Source organism: Arabidopsis lyrata (genome assembly GCF_000004255.2).
Source record: "Arabidopsis lyrata subsp. lyrata unplaced genomic scaffold ARALYscaffold_6, whole genome shotgun sequence".
Taxonomy (NCBI): Eukaryota; Viridiplantae; Streptophyta; class Magnoliopsida; order Brassicales; family Brassicaceae; genus Arabidopsis; species Arabidopsis lyrata.
The window spans coordinates 12,480,261-12,500,522 of NW_003302550.1; the positions used below are offsets into that span (position 1 = coordinate 12,480,261).

The 20,262-nt window shown below is 31.0% G+C and overlaps 3 protein-coding genes and 1 long non-coding RNA gene across 5 annotated transcripts; 3 read left to right on the top strand and 1 right to left on the bottom strand.

The window, feature by feature from the left end:
* Positions 1-421: 421 nt before the first annotated feature.
* On the top strand, positions 422-1,698 carry LOC110227317 (LEAF RUST 10 DISEASE-RESISTANCE LOCUS RECEPTOR-LIKE PROTEIN KINASE-like 2.3). Its single transcript, XM_021021272.1, has one exon. It carries the CDS (start codon positions 476-478, stop codon positions 1,622-1,624), a length of 1,149 nt encoding a protein of 382 aa, XP_020876931.1. The 5' UTR covers positions 422-475; the 3' UTR covers positions 1,625-1,698.
* Positions 1,699-3,055: 1,357 nt separating this feature from the next.
* LOC110227353 lies at positions 3,056-3,441 on the top strand. Its single transcript, XR_002331128.1, has 2 exons — positions 3,056-3,123; positions 3,223-3,441. It is a non-coding gene; the product is annotated as an uncharacterized LOC110227353 (long non-coding RNA).
* Positions 3,442-14,945: 11,504 nt separating this feature from the next.
* LOC9308320 (probable protein phosphatase 2C 73) lies at positions 14,946-18,263 on the top strand. 2 transcript variants are annotated; one of them, XM_021021279.1, is made up of 6 exons: positions 14,946-15,180; positions 15,997-16,319; positions 16,513-16,824; positions 16,908-17,025; positions 17,204-17,427; positions 17,941-18,263. In XM_021021279.1, exons 2-6 carry the CDS (start codon positions 16,074-16,076, stop codon positions 18,157-18,159), a joined length of 1,119 nt encoding a protein of 372 aa, XP_020876938.1. In that variant the 5' UTR covers positions 14,946-15,180; positions 15,997-16,073; the 3' UTR covers positions 18,160-18,263. The 2 variants fall into 2 exon arrangements, with proteins under 2 accessions (XP_020876938.1, XP_020876940.1); XM_021021281.1 differs by lacking the exon at positions 14,946-15,180 and adding an exon at positions 15,395-15,901.
* A 742-nt stretch (positions 18,264-19,005) lies between these two features.
* LOC9308321 lies at positions 19,006-20,024 on the bottom strand. The gene is made up of 3 exons (XM_002874290.2): positions 19,560-20,024; positions 19,328-19,454; positions 19,006-19,241 (listed from the first exon to the last, which is right to left on the bottom strand). Exons 1-3 carry the CDS (start codon positions 19,596-19,598, stop codon positions 19,087-19,089), a joined length of 321 nt encoding a protein of 106 aa, XP_002874336.2. The 5' UTR covers positions 19,599-20,024; the 3' UTR covers positions 19,006-19,086.
* Positions 20,025-20,262: the final 238 nt, after the last annotated feature.

Sequence of the window (20,262 nt, forward strand, 5' to 3'; positions counted from 1 at the left end):
TGTTTGCAAGTGACGTTTTGTCTATCGTACCTGGAAATGCTCCTAGCTAGACAGACTTCTTGAGAGCTTTCAGAATCTAAACTGACTCTTCATAGTGGTGGTGGTGATGACTTGCACAACCCAAGAGTTTAACATAAGAAACGTTTTGTTTATGTCTTATGTGTTATACATGCATGTCTGTGTGTTTTTATAACAGGACTCGGAGGGAACTAAATCAGATCAAACGGTCCTATAAAACACATTTTAACGAGATCTAACGGTCAAAATTCCAAATTCATACAAATGTGCCATGTCGCACTCTTCAAACGTAGTAAGAGAAAGAAACCATCTTCAACACCAGCCGTAAGAAAAGTCAACAAATTCAATTCTTTACGCATCTCCCATCTTTTTTCAAAGTCAACTAAAGTCTGCTCTTTTAATTCACTTTCTTTTCTCTTTTGGTTTCTAAATCATAGCAAAAGTATTCACAAATCTCATGGGATCTCCAACAACTAGGTTCTGTCTGATCTTGATATTCTTGTTTTATAATCCTCCTTGTGCCCTAAGTCAGAAAAAGCCAAGTGGGTTATGTGAAACTCTGTTTCAGTGTGGCAATATCACTGCCGGTTTCCCTTTCACAGGACAGAATCGCAATGGCTTCTGCGGTAACCCTTCTCTTGAACTTACCTGCAACAGAAGTTTCAACACAACCTCTCTTATGATCTCAGGTCACAACTATACTGTCCTTGATATAGACAACAAATCCAACATTCTTACACTTTCAAGACAAGATTTCTCAGGTCCTTTCTGCTCTGCTTCATTCTCCTCAACACCTCTACCTTCAGATCTCTTCCAGAATTTGCCATCTTATAAAAGCCTCACTGTGTTCTACGCTTGTGACCCTCGTCGCCATTTCCTTGGTAATTTCACATGTCCAGTGAAAGGTCTTGGCTCTGTGATTCAAAACTCTACATATCATAAATTCTGTGATGAGAGTTTCAGTGTCACGGTTCCTACGAGTTTCATTCCAGAGGAAGAAGCTTTGAATTTGACAATTTTGGAAAGTGTTTTGAGAAAAGGTTTTGCGGTGAAGCTGAAGAATGTAAATGAGATATTTTGTCAAGAATGTTTATCCTCAGGTGGAAGCTGTGGCTTCCAATTGTCCAGACAGGTTTGCTGCAAGAACGTATCAAGATCAAGTATTAGTTGCCGTACTACAACTTATATATCTGGTGGTAAAGTAGCATTCGTGTTCTGGGAGAGAAGAAAAACAAATGCTCTGAGAGATCAAAACCTTGATGCGTTAGTAACCTTGAGACGGTATAGTTATGGAGAAATCAAGAAAATTACAAAATCGTTTACAGAAGTTGTTGGACGAGGAGGATTTGGGACTGTATATAAAGGGAAGTTACGCGATGGTAGTAAAGTTGCAGTGAAAGTCTTGAAGGATTCAATGGGAAATTGTGAAGACTTCATCAACGAAGTCGCAAGCATGAGCCAAACATCTCATGTTAACATTGTTACTCTGCTCGGTTTTTGCTATGAAGGATCCAAAAGAGCGATTGTATATGAGTTTCTCGAAAATGGGTCTCTGGATCAGCTTATCAGAGGAAAGCTCAATTTACTCCGAATTATGATTCCATGACTTTGGAATATATGTAAAACTAATCATATTTCACATTTATAGGCCATCATTTATCCATGGGAAAACATATTAAACAGTAAAGTGTGTCTCAAACTGCGTTTATCAAAAAATATAAGTAAAAAATCTAGGGAATCGTTATAAATCAAGAAATATCATGTAAAATTGTTGTGTTTATGACTTAGTTTTTGGTTTTATGACATGGTTTTTTTGACGTAATCGGTACTCACTTATACTCCCTCTCGTTTTAGTTGTCATTTAAGGTTTTTTCACACAAATTAAGAAAAACATTAAATTTTCTGTTTTACCCTTTATTAATATATTTTATAAAAGTTTCATTGGCCAAAACATTAAAACATTAGAAATAAAGGAGCTCTAAAAAAAGTTTGACCATATACACTTTTTTTTTTTAGAATGTCACTTTGGACTAAAATACCCCTACTCTCTATTTTAAGCATTTTTTGAATGATTTTACCAAAAAAACATGTAGATATACAAGATTATAGATGATTTGAAAAAAAAAATTGATGATTTAGTTGAAAAAAAGTTGATTTTTTTATGGATAAAGTTTCGTCTAAAATTATTAGAATACGTTTTCTAACGTTCTACGAATATCAGAATTTATATTCTAAACTTTTGTACATATTCTACGAAAATCAGAGTTTGTATTCTAAATTTTTGTACATGTTCTACGACTTTTAGATTAAATACATGTTCTAAAAAATTCAGAAGACCGGAATACAATTTCCAAAAATCCTTAGAACATGTATTCTACGCTTTTCTTCATGTTCTAATTTTAGTCAGAAAATCCATTCTACGATTTATAACATGTTCTAAAAACGTTAGAAAACGTATAATTATTTTAGAATCCGTTTTCTAATATAATATAGATTTCAATTTCTGAAAAGTTTTAGAATTCCTAAATATAGAAAGTGAATCTTTCAAAAAGGAAACTAAATATTTATTAAATATTACGTTTTTATTGTTTAGATTACGATCTGAGGATGGTTAGAATACGTATTCTAATATTTTCAGATGAAAAAAGAAAATTAAAAACAAAAATCTAGAGGGTGAAATCGTTTTTAGCCCTAATCGTCAAAGTCTTCTTCTTTCACCCTTCCTTTTAAGTCCACGTTGAAAGGTTAGACTAATTTGGTAGATTTGTCGTTGTTTTTCCCCGTTCTGTGCCACGTTTTTTCATTTGGTATATACCCATATGTTGATGATGTGTATACAACTGCCACTTGGAGATCATTATATGAGGAAACTATTAATCCAACAGGTGTTCCTGAAGATAAATGGCGCGTCCCAAAGGTTGTTGAATCTGCAAAAGTTTTACCACCTGAAACAAGAAGACAACCTGGTAGACGAAGAAAACGAAGATATGAATCAGCTGAAGACAAGATAAAAGCATCACAACAGTCACAATTATCAAAAGCATAAGTGCGGTCGTTGTGGTAAAGAAGGCCATAATCGAGTAACATGTGATGTAGCAATATAAGGTCGTTTGTGATCGTGATCTGACTACTAGTTTAAAACTTAAGTATAGATTCTCTACTTTTATATTTTGTTTTGATAATTGTTTTCTTTATCTTTTTCAGGATTATGTTGCAACTGCTCTATTGAACGTTTCTAGTTACCACTATATGGATTTTGAACTTCTTTCTCATTTCATGATTATTTTCGCATTTTTTATTTCAGATTTGAATTTCCTAGTACTCTATGTTTGAATTTTTGTTCTCATAATTGGAATCCCTACTACTCTTATGTTCGTGGTTTTGCTTTGAGTTTCGGATTGACTTATCACTAAATTAAGTATATACAGCATAAGTTCCAAGACCAATTTAACATAATTTAAAAAGAAACGTAAGAACCATAGTCTCAACCTACCAAGTAGGAATTTTCATTTAGTTTATTGTTTATCGATGAGGGAAGTTGATATGTTGTGTTTTTATCGGTTTTGAGTCTTTTGTTTTCTTTTCTACATCATATGTTTTATAGAGTCAAAGTGTGTTTTTAGAGTATTTTAGTCTTTTATCAAGTCTTTACAGGTTTTAGGTTGCTTTGGAGGAAAACGAGCTGTTTTGGGTTATAAACACACTTTTGGAGATGCAGTTTCGTTTAGAAGTATCATACGTTTGGTCTCAGATGGAATACTTCACACCGTTAGATCTTTCTGAAGTTTTTACACAGGCTAGATGAAGATGTTAGCTTGATTTTCCAAGTGTTTTGAAGGAAATCTAACGGTGCATTCAAGAGTTATACCCAAATTAGTGAAGACAGGTCAATCTGGCGAAAGAATGAGGGTATCTGAATTATGTAAATAAAATAGGAAATAATTTTTTAAAAATTTTGTTAATTATATTTTCGAAAATATGAGGGTAAATTTGGGTTTTGATTTTTAAAAAACCTATTTCACCAAACTTTTTATATAAAAGTATATATGGACATTTATCCATTAAAACATCCTTTATTTCTAATTTTCCCTTTATTCTTTGTTTAAGCACTTGACAATCTCTGTTTTAAGACAAGATATTTGTTTGTGATTTAAGATTGAACTTGAACTTAGAATTTTTGTGTTGTTGGCAAATTAGGTAAGATTGGAACTTGAACTGATTGTTTGAGTCGTTGGCAAACAAATTTATATAATAATAACAATCTCAATAAACATTTTTTACATTTGTGAACAATTATATTTTTTTTGGAAAAATTATAAATAAAGGAGATCTGAATAAAAATTTGACCATATAGACTTTAATTTTGTGAGAATGTCACTTTGGACCAAAATATCACTATTCTCTATTTTAAGCAATTTTCAATGATTTTACCAAGAAAACACGTAGATATACAAGAATATGTATGCTTTGTAAAAAAAAAAAGTGATTTTGTAATTTATTTTAATTAAGCGTATAATTGGCTTTTAATCTTCCCAAAAACCTGTTTCACCAAACTTATCTAGATAAAGTATAGATGGACCAATTTTTTTCAAAAGATCCTTTATATCTAACTAGATATGGACCATAATTATTTCTTAATATTTTTATTTTATTTTTGTAAGCTTAACTAAAATTCTATAAACATATATATTTTAGAAAATGCAGCATAATTATTTCTGAAAACAGATTTATGCGTAATGCGCAATATAAAACATTAGAGAATATACGATAAATAACTTGAGCCTAAGAAATTTTTTTAAAAAATCAGACTAAACATTATCTATTTGCTACATGGCTTCTGTCATTTTAAGCTCATATTACCAATTTTTTTCGTTTTCTCTTCTTTCTAATTGTCAAATCTCTATGCATATCTCATTAGATTTCTCTTATTTTTGCTCGAACTCCTCTTTCTTTCTTCTTCTCTCCCCCTGTCGGATTTCTTCACCACCATATATTTATTTTTATTTTTTCCGTATCTTCATTTCTCGCATTCCTCGGGCATCACTATCGAGTCTTACTACTCTGATCTACCACCACAACTGAATCTCACTACTATCACAATCACCACCACCATCAATACCGAATCTCGCTAATTTCGAGTCACCACTTTTATCAATATTTACCGCCGCCACCACCACCAAGCTTGAACCACCATCATTAACACCACTGTCACCGCCTCTTATCCTCTTTTCCCAACTTCTCTTATTGCTCCACCTTCTTTATCTCCTCCGACATTAGACCAAGCCTCTCTGATATATTACGGTTGTAATTATTAAGAAAGTTCAAATCCGAATAAATGGCTTTTACGGTTACATTTTATTTTATTGTAAATCTTCATAAACGGTTGTAACTGTTTAGTTGAATCATTGCAATATTTAGTTTATTTCACAAACAAATGCAACTTTTGGTTTATTTTATAAATCGTTATAACATTTAATTATCGACAATCGAATCTCTCGATATAACTTTTCATAAATTTTTATTTTTAACTTTTAATTACTAAAATATATTAAAATGAAATTGTAACCGTTTAATTGAACCGTTGCAATATTTGGTTTATTTGACGAATTATTGCAACATTTGGTTTTGTTTTATGAACCGTTGTAATGTTTAGTTTATTTGATACACTTTTGCAACATTTGGTATATTTGACGAACCATTACAACTTTTGGTATATTTTTTATATCTAAAGTCACGTCTATCTGTTAAAGTTCTTCATAATTTTTATTTTAAATTTTAATTACTAAAATATATCTAAATGAATTGTTGTTATCGTTTAATTCAACATAGTAACATTTGGTTTATTTGAAGAACCGATGAACATTTTAGATTATTTGACAAACCGTTGTAACCTCTAGTTTATTTGGTGACTTGTTGCAACATTTGGTATATTTGAAAACCGTTGCAACCTTAATTTTATTTGGTAAACTCAACTTTTGGTATATTTGATGAACCGTTGCAATATTTTTTCTTTATAAAAGGTTTTTGAGAGCATTATTTTAAGTTAAATAAGTTCATTTACAATTGCATTTTGTCACCATGTTTTATTAGTGCTTTTTTCGTCACAAACTCTTCGTTCCAATAGTTATGTCTTTTACAAACAGTTTTATCTATTTAAACTTTCATGTCTTTTTAACTGTTTATTTTTCTATTTTCCTAGAAAATTATGTATATTCATTATTACTTTTTGTTTGATAATTTTCATATAAAGTTGCATTATTTTCTTATCTAGCATTCATGTATATACTTTTTTTTACCTATATCATTATTTTTTTTTCCTAAATAACTATATATTTTGGTTATTTGTTAATTTTTCCGATGATTTTCCCTCTTTAACATAACACATTTTAAAATGTTGGATCTTTCTATTATATTTTTTTGAATATATTATATAATTATTTAAGAAATTGAAAAATTGCGTCTACTCATTATAACTCTTGGTGTAATATTTTTTATTTATGATGACATTTTTACCATAATGTTTCTAATAATTATACAAATCTTAATAAATATTTCTAAGGGTTACGCTTCTTTATCATATTTTTTTGTAAAATATATTTTGATTTATTGTTAAAAAAAATTGTTTGGAAAGTTATTTCAATTTATTATGATATTTCATTTGATTTTTTTCTCTTTCCTAGTAATTATAAAACAAGCTAAATATTGATATGCCAAGATTTTTACGGGGTTTTTTATACTACATATGGATATTTTATTTTAAATAACTATTTATTTGACATTAATTCTGTTAAATATTGATTTAAATTACTAGCTAAATATTTATTAATTATCTACAGATTTTAAATTAGAAAATAAGATATGTCAAATTGGTAAAGAATATCAAAATTTTGATTGGATATGATAGATTTTGTCACCCTAGCTTTATGTAGTATATAAAGATAGGGAGGGACTCTAAGTGCATTCATCAAATCAAGATCATAACATAATGAGTGGTGATGAGAACCTAGTACTAGACGTCATTCCTTTCGTAAAAGATGTTACTGGGGGGCCTCACAACTTTCACTCAGTGGCTTATATTATGCACTCATGTTTCTGTACTTGGATAGGGAACAATGGTAAGAAAATCGTTGTTATTTATAATACATAATATTGGATAATTTATGATTGTAATATCATCAGGGTTAGATACACAATATGGAGTGCTTGGTGGATAGTGTTCCTTGGCGTGGCAACAAGGTGCATGTACAAAGACCTTCCAGTCCAAACATATCGACTAGGACCACATGGGCGGCTTCGCGTCTTCTTGTTCGTGACGTTTTGTATTTATTGCATTTCATATACTTTCGAAGGCGTGGACAGAGTAGTGATGGTGGCATTTGGTTGGAGTTTTATACTATCGGTGCTTGCGATCATGCAACTTTCTTGTCCGATAGAAGATTTCTCATTAAAACATCGGGACGCCATGACATTAGGACTCGTGTATGGTTTTGTAGGTGGAATATATATTTGGAGTCAACGACTCATACGGCTTTGGTGTAGTTATTGCATGCTCCCTTATTTCTTTGCTGATGTTAATAATTTCTTTTTTATCAAGTGTGAGAGAGGTTTTACCACCAGTAGTGTAATAATGAAGTTGTCAATAAAATAAAATCGATCAGTATAAACGACTCATAATTCCTAAAGGAGGACCAGTTTCTCTCTTCTCTGGTAATACTTAAAATATCCCATAAAACTTTATTTTTTCTATATCCACGGAACAAATTAAAAACTCTTAGAAGCCTATAATTTTGAGTTTGTGTACATGATGATAAAGTTTTGGATACAGAACCTGTAAGATGAGACCGTGAAGGGTTTGATTTGACACTAATATATCCTTTGAATTGTATGTTTTCCCTAATTATGAATGCTATTTTCTCAAGTTTCTAAAAACAGTCTTGGCTTCTTCTATTTTTGTCTGAGTCTTAAATTTGAGTTTGAATGCCTGCTATATGTAGTTAAGCGTAAACTTAAGCATCTTGATGCTAAGTGTCATGTAAATTAAGCGTTAGTGTTTTAAAGGTGATTCCCCTAAGTCTTTATATTAAGCGTTAGTGTTTTAAAGGTGAGTCCCCTAAGTCTTTATAGATGTTGCGTACTTAAGACTCCATCAGCTTTTGTTTTGTGATTTCGAGTCAAGTGTATGAAATGGAAGCTGGTGCTCTTGTTTGTGGACAGATATAAAATCAACAGGTGTAAGAAACGTTTTGTTTGTTTCTTATAAGTTATACATGTTTGTGTTTGTGTGTGTTTTTTTTTTTTTATATAACAGGATTTGGATATGACCACAAAAATATAGGAACTAACACTTTCATCATCCGTGCCTCGGTGATTGGTGTCATCACTCGAGTTTGTAGAGATAAAAAGCAGATTCCGTGGAGTTCAAGTTAAAATGGAAGTGGCAAGGTACACTGTAGAGAACTCAGTGGTTGTCAAAAAAATTAACTTGTTCTGGATTTGAGTAATTCCATGGTAGAACAAGGGTATCTTAATGGATCTTGTATTGCCTAGACGATATCTAGCATTTGCCAAAACATAACTCTCTCCCATCTCTCCCTTTCTTCTCAAAGTAAGTCAAGTGTATATCGTATTATTTCAAGTTCGTAGATTCTGTTATCGAGTGTTGCGATATTGGTTTCGTATAGTAGTGATTGTATCATGCGATCCGCTGCTCGTAAAACCGCCACACTACGGGAGCTAGTTTGGATTACGGAAAGAGATATCATATTTATCCTTCACTCGTTTTCTAAAACCGTCTTTCGTAAATCGTTTTCTAAAGTTTTTTCTCTCTGTTTTTAAATCGGGATTTCGCAGTCCTACATCTTCATGGATCTTCTTGTATTGCCTAGATGATATCTAGCATTTGCCGAAACATATTTTGTTTACCCATAAATAAATAAAAGATACTAATAATATAGGTATAGGGCTATAATCAGATTGACACTAACATTCAAACCTTGTTCTTTATGTTGATGAGTTTGAATTATTATTTTGTATAATGTCTATGATGATGTCTTTGTGAGTTGAAATTAAGCCTGGATAGTGAACACTCTTAAAAAACAAAACCGACCAAATGTTGACTCATTGTTGTTCTTGCCCCTTGACCAAGGTAATTAACCAAATTTTGATTTGTCGGCACCAACAACAATAAGGTGATTTAAGCTTTATTGTCGTTTTTGCCCTAATTATCTTGCTCCTTTTACCTAATCCAGAAGATATTTTGCTTCTTCATCGTTTCCTTGTAAGTTTGTTTTTCATCTATCTGCGAAGTTTGTTTTGATGTTTTGGTCTGTCTATCGAATAAACCGAACCTAACATAATCTCAATTTCAATTTCATGAACGATTTATTGAACCGGTTCTGGAAAAAAATCACCTCGAGTGCTTTCACTAGTTGGTGTATAAAGTATGGGCCTTTATGTTAACTTTATGAGCTATTCGCCCCAATATCATACAAAATTCGGATTTTCATTTTTTCTATGATTTTTTTTTCTCTAGGAATCAGCCAATGAAAAATCACTCAACAGTTCTTTTTGTCAAAGTAAAATCACTCAACAGTTGTCCAAATAACATAAAACTACACTCAACAGTTGATTTTCCCTGAATTCTTTTCACGATTGTTTTTTTGTTTTCTTTTTGCCCACCACACAAAAACTGTATCACGATTGTTTTTGGAACAAAATACCCAAGTCCCAAAAGTATATCCATGTAAATTCTTTTTTTATTTGTTAAAAAAGTACTATATTAACTCTGCGACGCTCTTTCTTTACCACTACTTTCTATCTAATTTTTTTGTTACGCTTTGTTTTTTTTTGTTACGTTGATTAGTACAAATGTTGTCTTACAAAATTAGTGTGAATACATCTCATTATCTTATCAGAAAAGGATTGAAGAAATTAAAAGTAATGATTGAACATAAATGTTCCGTTTGAAAATATAAAAGGCTTCTTATGAAAAAAAAATATATAAAGGTTATGTAGAGAATGACTTATCCCGTGCACCGTCTCACATGTGATTTTTGGGGACTACGTGTCGACCATAGAGTGGAACTTTTTTATCCAAAAGTTCTTAAGGTTGGGCTCACGTATGGGCCCCGCGTGAACCGAACTCATCATGTGGTTCTTCGACTTAGGTTCCGTCGCCGAATTGGATTTGGACCTTCCCCTTTAAAATGGGAAGTGATCATTGAGTCTCTTGGTGCCTTGGTGTTGGTGGTGCCTGCTGGTGGCGTAGTGATCCTTTGTTTAATTGTTTCTTTCGTCACGTGTTCATGCATAGGTCATATTAGGCTTGGACACTATGCGGATATCCGCTAATAAAAAAATATATATATATATCAAAAATACGGATCGAAGCGGATATCCAATTTTTTAAAAATTAATATTTGTTATTTGTTCCGTTTTTTTATAAATATTATATTTTCCTATTTGTTTTGCTCCAAAATTTTACGGATATTCGGATGTTTCGAATCGAATCAAAACGAATACCGAATTGAAACGGATTTAACAAATATTTTGTCCAAGCCTATGTCATATGAGTCATTACCACGTAGGTTCTGATCTAATGGGAACACGTATTTTTTTGTTCCACATGATTGGAAAGATACGGAGATCTTTTAGTCTACTTTTAGTATGTTACTGTTTTCAATATCCAACGAATACAAAAATTATTTGAATGTGCTTATTAATGCATGGTTTGAAAATTCGAATATCCAACCCGTCAAAAAACCATTTCTTTCTTTATTTACTACTATCAACTTTATTATTTTTTATTTTTTCACGTCAAAAATATAATTGAACAGAAAAAGATTTGGTGTTGCATGATTGTTGCCGACATATCGGGGATTCAATATCCAACGAATACAAAAATTCAGTGTTTGTTGTTTTCTTATGCATGTTTTTGGTCCCACCAAAAGACTACCGTCACAAGCGGTCACACACAGTCCCCATAATTGTCCCACTGACTATTCCTTCCTCGAGTAATGTGAAACCCGAAGCTTCATCGGCGTCTAAATTATTTGCCAATTTCGGTTAAGTTCCTTTCTAATCTTTGTTCAAACCGGAATATAGTTATGATGTCATGATGTGATAACGAATCGAACTAGACCAATAAACCCTTTTCCGTGAGCTGTCCATTGCATAAAATAACACTTTATAAAAATATTCAAACAACCAATACTATTTGAGATATTTGTGATTGATTATTTATTTATATTGCTTTTTGAACTTTTTTTTTTTTTTTTTGATAAAGATTGCTTTTTGAACTGGTACACTCAATCGATCTTTAATCTATAAAAATGATATATGCACCTTTTAAAATATTTATTTTATAGTTTCAATGATTTATGTACAAAACATGGCCCATTTCACGTGTACAATATTATATATATATATTGTTTTTAGTATACATTATATAAAACTTTTATCTATACTTAGAATATTCCCTTACGTTAAACGTGTATCACTACGACCAACGTATTTTATACTTCTTTCCTTTCGTTTTAGTTGTGGTTTAAGGTTTTTTCACACAAATTAAGAAAATTATTAAATTTTTTGTTTTACCTTTTATTAATATATTTTATAAAAAAATTCATTGGCCAAAACATTAAAACAGTATGGATAAAACTAAAATTTTCATCAAACATTTGCATTGAAAAGCTAAAACGACAACTATTATGAAACAAAATTTATATCCTAAAACGACAACTAAACTGAAACGGAGGGAGTATGAATTTTGCATGCTCAAATTAAATTTTCTCTTTGTGCTTTTACTCAAATAAGAAAGAAAGTATATATATATATATATATCATCTTTTTGATTAATATTGCAAAAAGTATATATATATATATATTTTGGAATAGTAAAAATGTTGACGGAAAATAGAGAAATTTTCGAAAACATAATCTAAAAAATAGAATCAAAGCTTAAAAAAAAAAAGAGAAAACACACATGAATATATATAACCAACAAAAATGAAAAAAAGAGGATCTAAGATATAAGGCTCATTGCCCAAAAAAAAAAAAATACTCTCTCTGTTTCTAATAGTTTGATGTTTTAGAGTTTTCACGCATATTAATTATTCAATAATTGTTTAAGCAATTGAACATTAATTTTAATATTACATATTTTAAAATAATTATCAACCAATAGTAATTTAAGAAAGTTAATTATTTTCAATCATTACGCCTTAAAGTTTACGATTTATTATTATAAATCAATAACAATAAAGAAAAAAAGAACTAGAAAATCAATCTTTGTAGAATAAAAAACAAAATCTAGAACATCAATCTTCTAGGAACGGAAAGAGTATTATATATATATATATATACTCATAAACTCGAACTGTAAATCAGACTAAAAGAACTTATTTTGACTTTGTTTTCGAATTGTTCATTTGATAATCAGTTAAGTTTTTTATTTTAAAAGTTCCTTATATTTATTATTTCATTTGAAATTGATAAATGTTTTGAAATCTGTAATATTTATATTTTGGTTTGAAATCTTTATTTTTATGTTTTGAAATCTTTAATATAATATTTATCGAATAGATCAATCAATTATATAGTTATTTTGTTTAATTTGGCAAGGATTATAAGAATATCTAATTCATCATAACTCGTTTGATCATGCAAGAACAATGTTGTTAAACTAAACAGCCTAAACAACGTGATATTAACTTAGAAAACTATTACTTTAGATTAATTGGATCCTCCTACATTCCTACTACACCTTCTGGTCTTTTCAAGATGAATTTTTTGAATGCTTTACGCATATGAAGTTTTACAATGCCAAAGATATATCCCTTAATGATTAATTACTTTATTATTCGTTTATTCGTAAAACATAAGGAATAGTATGTAAACATCAAAATATAATATTGCTGCTAACAAGCTAAGCATGTTTTTGTAATCTAAAAGTACCCATTTGCTTGTTATTCCTAGCAATTTTTTCTTTAATATCTGAGTTAAGAATAATAAGAACAATCAGTGCAATGCCTTCTACTACTACTAGACTTTACTAAAAAGTTAGAGAGCATCATCATTGTCAAGTCATTTCTATCGATTTCATGCTTTTTTCTACCCATCTTATTTGGTCGGTAGTCAAAATTCGTAGCTCAAACAACCGAGAACATTAAAATCTTTTAATTTTTTTTTTTTATATAAATTCATTGTATCTGATATCTGACATAGATTGATACTCAAGTAAAAATTTGTTTTAAAAAAAACTTGGTTTAGCAAAATACGAAAGTAACACTAGCCATTCTTACCTCATTTCCATGGCATAACTTTTGTAGATGTCTTAACATAAATTTAATTATAAAATACTAATATAATATTATAGATGTCTTAAAAATAATAACAAACTCAATAAAAAATATCTTAATAAAGACACTTTAGACATAGTGTTTCACATTCTTCAAAAAAATTATCTTAATATTTCTTAATTATATATGTTAAAACACTTTCTTCAATATATCTAATGCAGATGGCCCTAATGTACGTGTGTGTAAACTAGCTAGTATACCACTTTAATAGTTACGGATTGTAAAATATAATTGATAACAGTTAGTGGTATAAAAGTGATATTTTCATATATTTTTTGTAACACTATTTTCTGGTGATTCAATTTCTAGTACCATTTTTTTTTTATTGTTATGATTGATAACCCACTAAAAAAAAAAAAAAAAGGCAAACCTTTTAGCACAACGCCAAGAAAGAACTCTAATTGGTGAGAAAGGTACCATGTCTGATCGTGAAACATTGTAACTTACAAAATTAATTTTAATCAAACTGACATCTGCATAAATAAAGTGAAATTTATAAATTTAAAATTAGGTTGGATATGACCTAATTTTTATTCGGTTAGAGAAATAATTGATAATATTTTAATCATACGTATATATAATACATCAACTATGCTCACGTACTATTCACTTCAATAACAATATTTGAATATTTTAGTTTAAATTGGTGTCGTTGACATGCGGGTAAATAGTTACCACGATAATCATATGCCAATTAAAAGTAGTAATATATTTCATAACAATTTTTAATAATTAATATCAATGATAACATTATATACTTATGATTGGATTCCCCAACTATAGAATTTGATTTTCTTTACTTGCTTGTCCAACTTTCTATTTTTCGTAACTCTCGCTTACCTAATTTTGTACCAATATATGATTTAAGTTAATAATTAACCCCAAAACAACTTTAAAAAATAACGAAATAACCATAACGGAACTGTTGACATCCTCTGTATACAGATAATGCTAAATATATATGTCACTTTCTCCTTTTATTTATCCTATGCAATATGCATAAAAATTAGTTAACTAATTTGACTTTCGCTATAATTGAAGAAAAGAAATACATAAGTGAAGAGTAAAAGATATTTGATTAGTATTCTCAAGAATTGTGATAGTTACTGAATTTTTTTGGATCTGTTTTATTTGACCCTTGATGTAACGATTGGGACATAGTCAGCCATCGCATAACCCATTTCATCATATACAGAATTTTATTAATTATTTTTTTCTGACAATAATCTTTTACTATCAAATAATTGTAAATATCAAATCTTAATACCATTTAAAACTATTTAAGCTCTCTTTTTTTTTTGTGGAAAATAACTCTTTAAGTTCTTTACCAAACAAAATTTTGTTATGGTCGATCGACAAGATATAATTGTAGTTGTCGTTGTTTCGTATAACCCCAAACAATATTGTTCTGAATCAACCAATTAATTTATTTTGAGACCATACATTTTAATACATACATAATCAACAAAATATCGTGGAGAAATGTAATAATTATGATTTTAATATCAACCACAAAAGACCAAACCCAAAGACGACAATGTCGTGCTACTTCTTTGTCATTTCTCCTGCCACAAGATAAAAAATAAACAGAGAGAAACAACGTACCAGAAAAAAGTTTTTAACTATTCTTAAAAATAATTTCAACTCCATTCCTTAATTTTTCCATTAAATGGATTCTGATATTTTTCTCTCGTCGCTCCATTAGCTAATTCTTCTTCTCCGGTGGATACTAAGTCAGCTTTTTCCGAGCTTACGTCATCTCTCCGGCGTTTCTCAGCTTTTATCCTTACCTGCCATTTCAAAGGTCTAAATCTTTCTCTCTCTTTATACATGTAAGAAAAATCTGATTGGTCAATAACAAATTGAGAAAACGAAGATCCAAATTATAGCTAAAGAGAAACCTTTCTTGGGTTCAACTTCTGAATCCTAATAAACTGTGGTTTTTAGTTTTTTTTTTTTTTATATAAAAAGTAAAAACTTTGAGTAAAATTGGTCCTCACTTTGTCACTTTTGAGTGAAATGAAATTTTTTGCTTCTTTGTCGCTCAACTTTAGAAATTTTATCTTATTTAATGGTTATAAAATCAGAAAAGCTTTTAACTTGTTTTTGAAGCAAATCTATGGGGATTAAGTGTGTTTGCTTCTTTTTGCCTTTTAGGTGTTCATATTTAAAAATAGTATTAAGCAACAACATGCTGAGAAAGTTCTCATTTTATTTTCTTGTTAGTTTTCCCGGAAAAAGCAAAAGAGTAGAATCTTGGAATCTTGCAACTTGTTTTTCATTTCCTTATTAAGAAATATCTCTAGATGTGTTTTCTTTAAACAGAAACTCTATTTCCCTTCAAGTCAAAATCATTTTTTCATATTTATATCGGGATCCCTATTTATATCAAAAGATAATCTCAGAAGCTTGTTTCAATGGAATTCCATGTCAGACTTATGAATATTCCACTAAAATGTTAAATTTTTATCTTTTGGGTAGTCTAGATTCTCAACACTATGACTCATCCAAGTTTTTTTTTTGGGGTAGTCTGATTTTTTTTTCCTACTTTTGACATTATATTATCTCCCTCTAGCACTATCCAAGTTTCTAAACAAATTTTGGTTTCCTGTTTTTTCAGGATCATCTTAAGGCTTAAGCTTAAGGAGGAAGTTTCTCGTTGTTGTTTGATAAATTGATCTTTGGGGTATTTAAAAGATGGGACATTTCTCATCGATGTTTAATGGATTAGCTCGATCATTTTCGATAAAGAAAGTGAAAAATAACAATGGAAACTGCGATGCAAAAGAAGCTGCTGATGAGATGGCGAACGAGGCGAAGAAGAAAGAACTGATTCTGAAATCCTCTGGTTATGTTAATGCACAAGGATCTAATAATTTAGCCTCTGTTTTCTCCAAACGCGGTGAAAAAGGCGTTAACCAAGACTGTGCACTCGTTTGGGAGGTACATTAATACTCTCTTAGGATACTATTTTCGTGCTTTGTTTTCTGCGTTTGCTTAATCATTTATGCGATTTACCGCGTTATGAGTATGTTAATAGCTTCTCGTTGCGTCTTACATTAGCTATTTTCACAATATTGTACTCTTATGAAAAAGTACTTGTTTTTGTAAAATCTCATTTATCTTTGGTAAACAGGGATTTGGGTGCCAAGAGGACATGATCTTCTGCGGGATATTCGATGGACACGGTCCATGGGGTCACTATGTAGCCAAACAAGTAAGAAACTCAATGCCTTCATCGCTTCTCTGCAACTGGCAAAAGATTCTTGCCCAGGCCACCCTAGAGCCCGAGCTTGACCTCGAAGGCTCTAATAAAAAACTCTCAAGATTCGACATATGGAAGCAATCCTATCTCAAAACATGTGCAACGGTTGATCAAGAGCTTGAACATCACCGCAAGATCGATTCTTACTACAGCGGCACAACAGCTCTAACCATTGTCAGACAGGTAAAACTTAAAATGAATATTAGTAAACTTTTTTGAGCATTTATATATATGTTCAGTAATTAATGGTTTCGTGGTGTATGTAGGGTGAAGTTATTTATGTCGCGAATGTAGGTGATTCAAGAGCGGTACTAGCCACGGTTTCGGATGAGGGAAGCTTGGTTGCGGTTCAGCTCACACTTGATTTCAAACCGAATCTACCACGTTAGTTTTCTTAATCCCTCTTAATATCCATAAGCTAGCATTTTTACCATACTAGATCTCGGAAGTTTTAAATTCCGTGGTCTTAGAAGTCAGAGTAGCAAACAAAATATGAATCTTATCCTAGTAAACTCTTGACTTTTAATTCTTGAATTTGGTTTGCTTTGAAAAAAAAAAACAGAGGAGAAGGAGCGGATAATTGGCTGCAAAGGGCGGGTTTTCTGTCTAGAAGATGAGCCGGGAGTCCACCGTGTGTGGCAACCGGACTCAGAAACACCGGGGCTCGCAATGTCAAGAGCGTTCGGAGACTACTGCATCAAAGAGTATGGATTGGTCTCAGTCCCTGAAGTCACTCAAAGACACATCTCTACTAAAGACCACTTCATAATCTTGGCTAGTGATGGGGTAAATACTTATAAACCTTTAACCAAACAAAATATAATCCATCCACACACTCTTAAAATATTCAAAAAGTTATAAAAGGTCAATTTGAAAAATCAAAGAAATAACCACATTTGAATTAAGACTTAATAATACCACAAGAAAAACAAATGGGAATATTTGATTTAGGAATTTTTAATCCCAATTTTGGTTCGCCTTGGTCTGAGGTTTTTGGTTTTATGAAAATTAGTCATCGGTATATAGATCTATTATGGATTAATTTGAGTGGTTTCGATTCGGCTTTGATGTTTAGTTAGATAGAGTTTTAAAGTTCAAATGTATATAAATTTGGTTTTTGTCTTTTTGGATATATATAAAATAAAACCATTTAATTATTATTTTTAATGAAAGAACCATTTAATTTTAAACCATAATAAAACTTATATAAAGTACTTTTTTGCTTTGGTTTGAATCGCTTGGTTTATCGGCAAAGTTATTAATGAATCTTTTAATTTATTTTTGGTTTAAATGTAAAAGATATGGGATGTGATCTCTAACCAAGAGGCTATAGAGATCGTCTCCTCGATGGCTGAGCGGCCTAAAGCGGCTAAGCGGTTAGTAGAGCAAGCGGTTCGGGCTTGGAAGAAAAAGAGACGAGGACTCTCCATGGACGATATGTCTGTGGTCTGCCTTTTCCTCCATTCTTCTTCATCGTCATCTCTATCACAACATCATCATGCCACGACTTTAAAGTAAAACTTTGCGTTGTAAATAGCGTTACAGTTGTGACATTTCATCTTGAAATCCGAAATGTGATTTTTTGGTCGCAGCCATCAATATGAGTTGATTTATCTTCTCAATGTCCCATTGTTTACATATGTTGAACGGAACAACTAAGTATATATATACCATAAGAAAAAAAAAATCATAAAACGGGAACATTCTAATGGACTAAAGTGGGTAGTTCTGTAATGTTGAGTGTCCTTCTGGCCCAATTTGATTTGGTTTCCATTGCTTGTAACTGAATTTGTGATGTAGTCATGTAGATGACGTTATTTTCACTACAGGAAATGAAGGTATTCATAGCGTCCGAAAACCTCTATATAAAGCTACTATAGCGTTATTAGAAACGCTGTATCTCCGCCCGTTATAATAGGTCTGATACTTTATATAGCGGTTGTTTCTTATGCTATGGTATATTTTTAATACATAGCGGTTTTGTAAACGCAATATTTAAGTTTACAATAGCGGTTGTTGTTTGCTATATATATAGTTAATTATTCTATTATGAATTACAATAGCAGTTAATATATGGTTATAGATAGCGTTTTCTTACGTATAGTTTTATATAGATAGCATTCGTATGAAAGTATTAAATACGTATAATTTTGTATAGATAGCGTTTTTGTAGAAGTAAAATACGTAAATTTTTATACGTATATTTGTAGAAGTATAATATACGTATAATTTCCGATACGTATATACAAGATTTTAAAAGGTATATACAGTATTTTGTACATATAAAATTATACATTTTATACAAATGATGCATTGTACAAAAGAGTATTTTTATACGTATTTTTGTACTCATTTTTTTACAAAAAAAAAATAAGAAAATACATAAAATTTGTTTATTTACAAAAAATAAAATAAGAAAATACATAAAATTTGTCTCTTTAGCCTCTACACCTTTCCACTTCCATTATAGTTTTCCTCCACTTCCATTGTAAACCGAAACATCGTAAACTCACAAAATGGTGAAACGACTTTGAGACTTTTTGTTTCCGGATCCATAGCAAAAACTCCATATCCCGACAATGCCAATCTTCTTGCAATTCCTCCAAAATCAAGCTAGTTAGCAATCAAACAAGCCTCATTTTAACATACAAACCATTTGCTATTTATGAAAAATAAACAAACATGCCTTCGAAGAAAAACGTGCAAGTATCTCCATAACCATGGCAGAAACAAACCAAAGCTCTAGGCCTAGAAGCTTCAGGAAGCCAGCTTTTGGAGAAGATCTCAACTCCTCTCGAATTCACCTCATAAGACTACATAAACCAGAGATCATCACAAACAAGACAGTTGCTTCAAGCTATAAACTAACTTTGATTAAGGAAAAATTGAATTAAAACCTAATCCTTGTCTTCTTTTACCTCCTTTGTCTTAATCCCAGTCTCTGGTGTCTGCAACATCACGAAAAACCAACACTTTTAATAAAAAAACCACACATCTCAAACAAAGCTGAAGCAGATTGGTCTAAAGTCTCAACCTTTCTAATACTCACTTCAATTGGAAAGGACAAACAAACAAAAAGACTTAACAATCTACCGATTCATTCAATTTCGGATGTTTAAAAATCAACAAATCTGGATTCCAAATAAGAATAAAGCTCAAACTAATCTGGATTCCAAATAAGAATCAAGCTCAAACTAATCTGGAGTTCAAATGAATGTCGTTCATTTGACTACTCAGGCTAATTAAAATCACCATTTTCATGTCTAAACAATAACAGTATTAATCAATTTAAGAATCGATAAAGCGAGATATGAGGAAAAAGGGAGAAGCATATAACTCTATCGAGAAGGTGATATCTGTTGATGTTTGTCTCAGGAAGAGAAGGTGAGAAAGCTAGGATTTTTACTGTCAAACAAATAAACAAGTGTTAGATTCAGTTGAACAAAACTCTTATAATGGTATCAAAAGAAACACATAAACAATTTGTTAGATTCGACAGACCATTCTTATTCTTCGTCTTCTGCTTTGGTTCTCTCATATTCGAGTCGGACATGGCAATGAATTTGAGGTTTGAAGAAGTAGGATGAGAGAATTTTTTTCTGAATCAGCGAAGAGAAGACC

Bases quoted from the DNA above. Each gene is read 5' to 3' on its own strand.
- LOC110227317 (XM_021021272.1), top strand. From the start codon at position 476: ATGGGATCTCCAACAACTAGGTTCTGTCTGATCTTGATATTCTTGTTT.
- LOC9308320 (XM_021021279.1), top strand. From the start codon at position 16,074: ATGGGACATTTCTCATCGATGTTTAATGGATTAGCTCGATCATTTTCG. The intron at 16,825-16,907 runs GTAAAACTTAAA...TGGTGTATGTAG, and splicing joins CTCTAACCATTGTCAGACAG to GGTGAAGTTATTTATGTCGC. The intron at 17,026-17,203 runs GTTAGTTTTCTT...AAAAAAAAACAG, and splicing joins TTTCAAACCGAATCTACCAC to AGGAGAAGGAGCGGATAATT.
- LOC9308321 (XM_002874290.2), bottom strand. From the start codon at position 19,598: ATGTTGCAGACACCAGAGACTGGGATTAAGACAAAGGAG. The intron at 19,455-19,559 runs GTAAAAGAAGAC...TGGTTTATGTAG, and splicing joins CTGGGATTAAGACAAAGGAG to TCTTATGAGGTGAATTCGAG. The intron at 19,242-19,327 runs GCATGTTTGTTT...TTGATTTTGGAG, and splicing joins TTGCACGTTTTTCTTCGAAG to GAATTGCAAGAAGATTGGCA.